Raw genomic sequence first — 9,961 nt, forward strand, 5'->3', positions numbered from 1 at the left:
TGGACAGGCTAGAGAGATGATCTGCAGAAATGCATGAAGAATTTGTTTTTCACTAATATCACATTCAGCAATATATTTTCCTCTAGTCTCAATTTATCACTAAGGCAATACAAAGGACCCTATATCTCTACATCTTCTGAAAGAGATCAATGAGCGTCATTCTTGTTTAGTGACTGTAGTGGAATGGATAAATCAATATCCTAAACGGGCTGATAATTAGTAAAAACAAAATGTGACCGTCATTTATAGGAATTTTATATGAAAGCATTTTGTGAGGGCTGACTGCAGAATTATTCAGGCTACATGGAGAAGAGAATGTAAGGTCTCAAAAGAGATGTGAAAACAAGCTTTAGGATTTATAATTCGCGTTTTGTGATTTGTACAAGTAGAAATATCAAAGTATAAACTGTGAACTGAACTACAGCTGAATGATAACACTTCAAATGAGAAATAAACCATAGAATAGAACTAAACATAAAAAAGTTATACAATGTTTATTTTAATAATGGGGAAAGGATCACATCAATGAAATGTGTATGCCTGCGTGAGCGTGTCTTTTCGGTTTAAAAATATGTAATGTTTTCCTGTCATAACTATGATTAAATATGTTAGCTGTATTTTCAAGAAAAAAGCAAAGTTCACTTTTCGGATTTTTAGGCTAGGAGAAATATGCATGAGAACAACTTACAACTATGGCGCTTGTATACCCTATCGGTTGATTAGCCGTGCTTTATAAATCCTGATTGATTGATGGAACTAAAGAAATTCGAAGCAGATTAGATTTTGGTGGTCATTCTGAAAACCAGTTGGATTTTTGGAATGTGGGGACATGGCGATTTGCCTCTAAAAAGAACTGTGTAAAGAAATAAACAGGAAGGTACCAGCATTTTACCATTGGTTTTATGTCTTGAATCCCATTTCCCATATCTAACTTGTATAGCACTAACAATGTTGTTCAGCAGCTAGACTGTGATCCATAAATCCCATATACCATTTCTAACTTGTATAGCACTAACAATGTTATTCAGCAGCTGGACTGTGATCCATGGATATTGTAAGAAAGTAAATTATTAATTGGGGTGGATAGCAGAACACCACTAGGAATAAAGTTACTAACGTTTTATGTCCAAGCAAAGGTTTCAGTAACCTAAATCTGAGCTCAGTCCCTGTCAGTTATGACACAGAGAATAAGGGCTTAACTTAAAGGAAATATTTAAAGCGTTTAGAAGTACCAAAACAGTTACAAAGTCAAAAAGATATCAATAAGCATCCCACTCCAATTTGTATAAATAAAGAAACAAAAAGACGAAACAAAAAGACAAAAATCTAATGAGAGGAACCAGCGACATGATGTTTTAAAGATTTAAGAACAAAAGCATCAAGAAAAAGTAAAACACCAATTCGTAATCATTGTTCGTGGGTGACTGCAAACTAGATGTGATTTCAGGACGACTGCAATTAAGCATAGATTGATTGCGCCATGCAGGTTCATTGCAGTCAAAGGTTTTACCTTAGTACATAGTCTCTGAAATGGAAATCAAAAGCATTCACCGGGCCAAGGTTGCAAACGGTATCCGGGGAAGTCCCAATTTTTCAGAGATTGTAGGAGCAGTCCATCTAGACACAGCCATTGGTCCCAGGGCCTCAGGGATAGCACTTAGGGTTTAGATTTCACTGTAGCAGAGGCCACCAGCAGGGTCCAGTGCTTTTCCAGTTGCAACTAGTCTCTGCTCACTCCAGGAAAAAAGCCTCTGGCAGCTTGTCTCTGCCTGCAGACACAAAGGAGATCAGAAAACTGACCCTTTGAGTCCACGTCTTTGCCCGGGTACAAGTGGGAGCAGGACCAGCTATTCAAATCTACTCACAGTTCTCAAACTGCAGGTGCAGTCCTTCTGTTCTTCCACAGACCCAGACAGTCTTCTGCGGAGGGTGCTTTGGGATGATGCCACATTTATGGTTGGCACAAGCTAGTGGGTGGGTTGACATCTTGCTCCTCTCTAACAAATGGGGTAAAAGTTCCCAGGAGCAACCTTACCCACTTTTTCAGCAGTTCCTGTTTACCTAATGTAAACAATAACACAGTGCACCTTGCTCTTAAAATACAAGATAGGGAAAACCTTTCTCTCGTCAAGAGCCCTTGTGCCCACTCTTAGGTGTGACCAGTGTAATGAGTAGATCCCTCATTCGTTGTCACTCAAGATTGGCCCTGGGGTAGCTTCCTCTGAAGGGTGTTAGACTAGCCTGGCTGAAGAACAAAGGTTTTCCTTACTAAGGTCTCACCTTACATTTACTTGTGAAAGGTCAGGCCCTTAAAAGTTAATGACGTTCCTATGTTCATCCTAAATGTCCTTCTGCCAAGTGGAAGAGAAAGACACCCCTCACACCTAGGCCACCGTTTCTGCTCTAGGATCAGTTTTCACACATCATTAAGGTAAAGTACTGACTGAGCAGATGCTAGAGAATTGATGTACATTAGCCTTCATTAACTTCTGGCAGGGAAATGGTAACTTTCAAAAATTTACTTTTGCTATTTATTAAAAATCTAACTTTACAATTACATTTGATTGTTTATACATATTAAAAATAGTGATTGAATGGTTTCTAACTTGCCACAAACCTGATATAGCAGAATTAATATTTTTAATCTCTACTCTAGTTTTCTCAAAGGCCAGTCAGACCCTTATATTGTGAAAATACCTTATGGGGGCTTGTCACTGCAGGGACATTGTAACACAAAATTTCTACATGCCCCACTTTTAAATACCATGTGCCCTCCCTGATGGGCTACAAGGTCGGCATAGTGGTGACTTATTCATATTTAAAAGGAAGGTTTTTCCTTGTCAAAGAGGTCATTTTCACAGGCCAGGCTGCAAGCTTAGAATGCATCAGTCAGGCTAAAATGCTACAAAAATGGACGATGGAACACTCCCCGTCAACAGGAGCAACGCAGAAGAAAACACGTGGGAATTTTACATATGCAAAACGTTCTGTCAGCATACACAAAATAAAACAAGACAAATTAATTTCTGTGGAGGTCTTGTTTTAAGGCATATAGTAATGAGTTTAAGGGAACCCACTTAATATGGAATACAATATACAAATATGGACTATGTTAAAAAGCATCAAGGCCTGTAATGCACACTAACACTATACAGACGAGTTACGCACATGACACATTTTCAGTGAAAAAACAGCTTCCACTACTCTCTTGCCAATTTTGAAGTTTTTTAATTCCCATTCCCACCTTGAAAACAGATGTACACCTGTTCTTAGGGTAAATCTTCGACAACTACAGGCTGGGAATCTATTCTCCTTCTTCTGACCCAAGACCACAGGCCCAATCCATCCCCACCGCCAATCTCACTGCCAATCCCCTGGACTCCGACCCCCTCCTGACCTTTGCTCACTCTCTTCCCTCACATCCTCCTTACAGCAAGACTGGAAACATCATTGATCCAATATAAAGGGGGGACCCCTGAAAGATAGATTAATAGACAGATGGTGCAGGGGAGCAATTGGACAAAAAGCTACTAGGAAAAACCACCTGCCTACAAAATTAAGATATATATGAGCCCAAAATGGGTAGGAACAATATGAACAAAACAACACCAGAGCTGACAATGGAACAATAATCACAACAAAATTACAAATAAACACTTAATAACAAAATACCAATTTATTTTAATGTAATAATTCAAGATAGTAAAGCAATTAATATCAAAAGTCTCATAATAATTGAATAAATACACAATGCAGAAAATATATATATAGGTCCCACACTGAACAATCCAAAAAAATCAATTATACCATCATTCATTCTCACAACATACTCATTTACTCCTCATAAACTCAACATAATCATACATAGTAATTCATAAACGAATTTAAAATAATCAGAATCCAGAGAGAATAGCAAATCATAGAATCTCGTGTTTCCTCCCAGTCATCGATGGAAGCACGGTTTCAAAATGAACACAAGGGAATAAACGCCAATGAGCGTTTCGGTGTCAGGCCCAAAGAGGGCTACACCTTCATCAGGGCAATGGATGTAAAGATCGTGCGGGACACACAAAAGCACCTTAGCTGGGTAAGTCGCGTCAGTTTAAGTCTTTTGATAGAGCAAATATCGGGGCCGCGTTCGGCTCGAAAGGATAATATTCCAAAGGGTTCAAAATGCTGTAAACTCCCAAGAGATTCTGGGCATAGAAGGCTGGACAGACAACGCTGGGGGAGGGAGAGTTCTCCAGTAGGTAAGTTCAAAAGGTGAACACACAGGTTCATCCGCTTGATAAATCAAGAATTTCGGGGATAGTTATGAGCCGTATCGGCAGATATGAAAACCAAAGCGCGGTATTAGGCACTCCACTTCGGTATGCCTGTCTTTGGGGCTGACACCGAAACGTGCGCTGGTGTTTATTTCCTCGTGTTCATTTGGAAACCGTGCTTCCATTTTCGGCATTGTGTATTTATTCAATTATTATGTGAATCTTGATATTAATTGATTTACTATCTTGAATTATTACATTAAAATAAATTGGTATTTTGTTATTAATGGCATTTCTCACAGAATCCTGGCTCAACGACCATACTAACCCCATTCTAGACCTACTCTCCCCGCCAGGTTACAACGTCATTAGGCAAGACAGACCGCTCAAAACAGGTGGAGGGCTAGCGATCTTCCACAAAGAAGGCATTCAGATTACCACATTAAAATCTGCAGAATACCTGATTCTGGAGTACCTTGGTGTTGAACTTGCAGTCAAAGGCACCACACCCATCAAATTTCACACCATCTACCATCCTCCTGGGGAGCGCGCCCTCTTCGCCGAAGAACTAACTGACCTAATAACTCGCTTCTCCCGAACAGACACTAAAGACATGTTCTTGGGTGACTTCAATATCAACTGGAACAACACAGAAGACACCACTGTCCAGAACCTCTACAACCTGCTTGAAATAAAAAGCCTCAAACAAATCTGCAATGAACCAACACACATCAAAGGAGCAATTCTGGATGCGATCATCACCAAAAACGAACTGATTTCTCTGAGATCAATCTCGCCCATTGACTGGTCTGACCACCACCTCATTTTGTTTAATATTGACTCACCTGTCAGATACCAACCAATAAGACCCGACAAATCAGGATCAGGAACATCAATGAAGTCCCGATCTCCGAACTTGAATCCAAGATCCATGCCCATCTACAGTTCCAGTCCACCACTACGTCGGCCGATGACCTCACATCTCACTTTAACTCAATTACGACTGAGGTGTTAGATCAAGTAGCGCCACTCAAACTTAAACAATTGAGATCTATCAAATCTAAAACATGGTTCAATGTGGATCTCAATACCGAAACACAACAACTCAGACTCGCTGAAAGGACTTGGAGACAAAACCCATCAACAAGGCACCTTGCGCTACTTAGGTCGGCTCGGTCGGAATATAAAAAGCACATCTTTAGAGAAAAGGCCTCATTATTCCGCAGCCAACTTGACCAGGCTAAGAATAGACCTAGAGAACTCTTCAATATTGTCGAAAGGCAAACGAACGGCGCTCCTCCTCATGAAATTAAAGCGACCAAGAATCGATGCGAAGAAATTGCCAGCTTCTTCACAAAGTCACTAAAATTGAGCAATCCTTCATCCAAACCTCCAATACACCTTTAAACTTAACCTGCCCCCCAATACTCACCCTCGAACAAGCAGATCTTAATCATTCCAAGGACAACCAGGTCCACTGCCAACTCAAAAATGATGCAAATTGGTCGGACTTCGAACTCGTGTCGGAAAATGAGGTTTTCAATATAATTGCGAACTTAAAGCCTACCTCCCACACTACGGACCCTCTCCCATCCACTATAGTACAAAAACTCAACCACATCATTACCCCTTTCTGGACTAAAATCATCAACTTTTCTCTCACATCAGGCTGTATCTCAGACTCCCTTCAACTAGGACAAATCACACCCCTACTCAAAAAACCAGGGGCCGACCCTAAGGACCTCAACAACCTCAGACCTATCTCCAACCTCCCATTCCTAGCCAAAACCTTGGAGAAGTGCGTTCTCCATCAACTTAGCAAGCATATTGAGGATTTCAACCTGCTCGACACCTTTCAATCGGGATTCAGGAAAGGGTGTAGCACAGAAACAGCCATGCTCAATATCGTAGATGATATCCACAGAGCCTTAGATGAAGGTGAAGCCTGTCTCCTCATCCTTATTGACCTATCTGCGGCTTTCGACACAATTAATCACCGAGCTTTACTAGTGACCTCGAAGGGCCGCTCTGGCATTAATGGCATTGTACTAAAATGGTTCACTTCCTACCTCCAGCACCATTTGCAACAAATTAAAATCAACTCCTGTTTCTTTAAACCAACACGAGTCCCACTTGGGGTCCCTTAAGGCTCGATCCTCTCCCCTGCTCTCTTCAATCTCTTCATGGAACCCCTTACAATCCATCTGAAACCAGCAGGAGTTAAAGATCACCTATATGCAGACGACACTCAACTCTACAACAAAATCAAATCACCCAGCAACATCCGACACCTCAATGTCACACTAACCAAGATCCAATCCTGGTTTAACGCAAACCACTTAAAGCTGAACCCGGACAAAACAGATTTAATACTGTTCGCTACAAAAAGTAACCACCTTCCTATCCAAGACTGGTTCAAGAACATGGATGCCCTAAACTGCTTCCTCGCCCTAACCGACTCGGTTAAGTCACTAGGCATTACCCTGGACAAGAACTTATCGATGAAGGACCACATCAAAATCTCTACTAAAAGTGTGCTTTACGCACTAAAACACCTGAAAAAAATTAGACCTTTAATTCCCCAGGACAATTTCAAGACTGTTGTTCAAACCCTAGTCCTATCCAAACTGGACTACGGGAACGCCATCCTTACAGGGACGCCAAAAGCTCACCTAGCTCCACTAAGGTCAGTCCTTAACATGGCAGCTCGACTCATAACTGGGGTAAAAAGGTTTGATCACATCACACCATCTCTCCACTCCCTCAACTGGCTACCCATTGAAGGTAGCTGTATCTACAAAATTGGCCTGCATCACACACAAAACCCTTCAATTAGATTCCCCCAACTACCTAAACAGCAAACTGGTTAAAGCTGGAAGATCTAGATCCGTAAGAGGCTCAAACTCACTTCTTCTCATCCCGCCGAAAATGAAAAAGAAAACCACTCAGTCCCAATCCTTTTCTGGTAACGTACCCAAGATATGGAACTCACTCCCGACTGAACTCAGATGCAACCCCTCCTTCCCATGCTTCAAAAGGGACCTGAAGCTCCTTCTCCTCAAGAAATACTTTACCGTCCAACTCAACGAACCTAGATTCCAATAACCTAGCAGACCCCCTGCTCACTTGTCCATCATGGATAGGCGGATATTGGACTAGCTCAAACCTCTTCAGCTTCCCCCCTACCCTTCACTGTATGCCTAATTGTAATGTGTTGCTTATATCCCCATGCACCCTTATGTCCTGCTATGTAATGTATGCCTAATTATGTTTGGCTTATATCTTTACATATTCCCTATGTCATGCTATGTAATGCAACTGTGTATGTAAAGCGCTCCGATACCCCCGGGTCTAGCTAGCGCTATATAAAACTTATAAAAAATTTGTGAAATGTTTGTGAATACTCCCAAAATAGTGAATTTCTGCATGTTCACCACATTGTGCAGCTTTCCTGACTCTTGAATGTCCAGAAAGATCAACCACACTGTGGGCAAATTTGTCAACCAAGACAATGTAACTACAGTGGCATAATGTTATGTTACAACTCCTAATGTCACGAATAATTTAAAAACTCCTCAGTTTGTGTACAGACAGACTGTTTCAGTGGCCAATTATAGGACTTTTTGTGCTGCAAGTGGAGAGATACCCCATGACAATGTAAGCCCTGATGACGCATAACTGGTCTGCATGACTGTTTCCAAGGCAAGAACCACTTCAGACCATTTCTGCAGGATAGCTCTTGGCTCACTTAGGTAAGGAGTAGAAAAAAACATTTCCATTTTCAAACGTGCTCTTTAAAGCAGGCCTCACATCTCTAAAAGAATCAAAAACCTACGAAACCAAACCTTGAAATATGGAACAAATCTTTGAAAGGGTTTGTTCTTACACACTTTGTATGTATAACTGCAAGCTTCAACTTGGGCATGCAGTGGTGAACTTGAAAGCAGGGAGAATTATCATGACGAAAGAGAACATGGAGTACTATATCACAAATATAGTTACCGACACAGGAATCAAGATACCAACCTACACATTACCACTGAAGACCAGAATACACAATTTTTCTTATTCCACAGCACTGCGCTCTACTCGTTGGACAAGCATATTGGGTCTAGCTTCACTGCCCCTTTTACCACAGACCCCAGATGTACCAGGCTCACTTACCACTCCATTCTTTACACCTGTCCGAGCAGCTCCTCCTCCACCTGCTGTGATAACCAGGCCACTTTCAGGGTCTATTTGAATGGTGTACAAAGGAAAAGGAGCCCGGTAAAGGTCTGGATGGCTGCGGCGACCCATTATGTCCGCTTGGCCACTGCTTCCTGTCACAGGACCAGAAAAGGAACTGTTCTTCCAAGAGTGCTGCTACATTTACAGAAGGAGCTACCAGCAGATGATGAGCTAGTGAACCTTTCAAAACTGATGTACTGAATACCAAACGGTCAAGCAATCTGGACACGAGCAGCGGTGTATCTGGAAAAACCTGCTCCTACTTCAGGCAGCATTCAACCTGTTTTAGATGTCCACTCGCACTATTCACCCTAGTGCAGCTGCAAAATCTCACAGGTACCGGGTCACAATCACCTAATCATTGTCACTTCCAACCAAGGCGAAAGTTTGTGTTATATATTACCGCAGAACATGTGTGCATCAGCTCTCAAGCTACAATACTGGGGCAAGTTGTAACTCCAGTAAGGCCTCCTGCCATAAAGGTCAGCTTACCACAGTCTATCACAAGCACAGTTAATATTCACAGGAGTAAAAAGTAAAACATCTCAAACAGAAGCAGTCACCCTAACACTTGCAGGCGCCCTGGTATGAATGCACACTCTTGCCAGCATAGATGCAATTATCCCAGTACTCGGAATCAATGCTTACAATACAGGTGCAGATGCACCCTAGAATAAGCACAGTAAATTCCGTACACGCAGGTGCAAGCACGCTTTCACACTACAATAATGTCACACACTCAGCACAGAAGGCATAAAGTCATCCAAACACAGGCAGTCACCCCACAGGAGGAAAAGTGCCAACCCAGGGCTGGCACAGTCTCACCAGTACAGTGCCACACACATACTCCAGTACAGAAACTCTCAGTACGTCCAATGCTGCCCCGGAGCACCGTTCCCTGATATCGCCCCGGTACCGTGCGGTGGCCACGTACTCCACAGACAGCACAATAACAAGCTCAGATCGCTGCCAGCGACCGCCTGTCCTCTCCCCAGCCCTTAATCCCCTGGCTCCTGCCGCGCCCCATCCTTGGTCTCATGACTGAGTTAGTGTTCCCTCCTAAACGCTCCTTGGGGGGCCTCGTCAACACTACTTCCGGTCCCCAACCCCGGTGAAGATCTCTGCTCAGATATGACAGCTCCGTCAGACCCGGACACTGAGCCGGTAGACTCGCACATGCGCAGAAGGGACTTGTCACTAGGACTATCCTGCGATAACACGTCAGCGGTGCCATTACTTCGGGTAACCCCGCCTCCAAGGGTCACGTGACACACAGTCCATTCACCCGTATCTTTGCCAGGTCAGGCGCCATACCTAGGGACTGTGCGAAACTAAAGACGGACAAGCCACCGGATATTTTGAGCTTCCGGTGCCGTGGCGACGTCCTGTTACCGTTAAAGTGAACTAAGTAACGCCCGACGCCCCGCGCCTATGGCGATTGAATTGGGGGTTGTTTTCATCCTACA

At 42.8% G+C, this 9,961-nt stretch overlaps 1 protein-coding gene across 1 annotated transcript in view; it reads right to left on the reverse strand.

Moving 5' to 3' along the window:
- Positions 1-9,704, reverse strand: part of PREB (prolactin regulatory element binding) — a 74,892-nt gene extending 65,188 nt beyond the window's left edge. Inside the window, exon 1 of the mRNA XM_085613259.1 lies at positions 8,430-9,704. Coding sequence (XP_085469385.1) covers positions 8,430-8,564 — 135 coding nt within the window. The 5' untranslated portion in view covers positions 8,565-9,704. The remainder of the gene's footprint in view (positions 1-8,429) is intronic.
- Positions 9,705-9,961: the final 257 nt, after the last annotated feature.

This window comes from Triturus cristatus, chromosome 6 (assembly GCF_964204655.1).
Source record: "Triturus cristatus chromosome 6, aTriCri1.1, whole genome shotgun sequence".
NCBI classification, from domain to species: domain Eukaryota; kingdom Metazoa; phylum Chordata; class Amphibia; order Caudata; family Salamandridae; genus Triturus; species Triturus cristatus.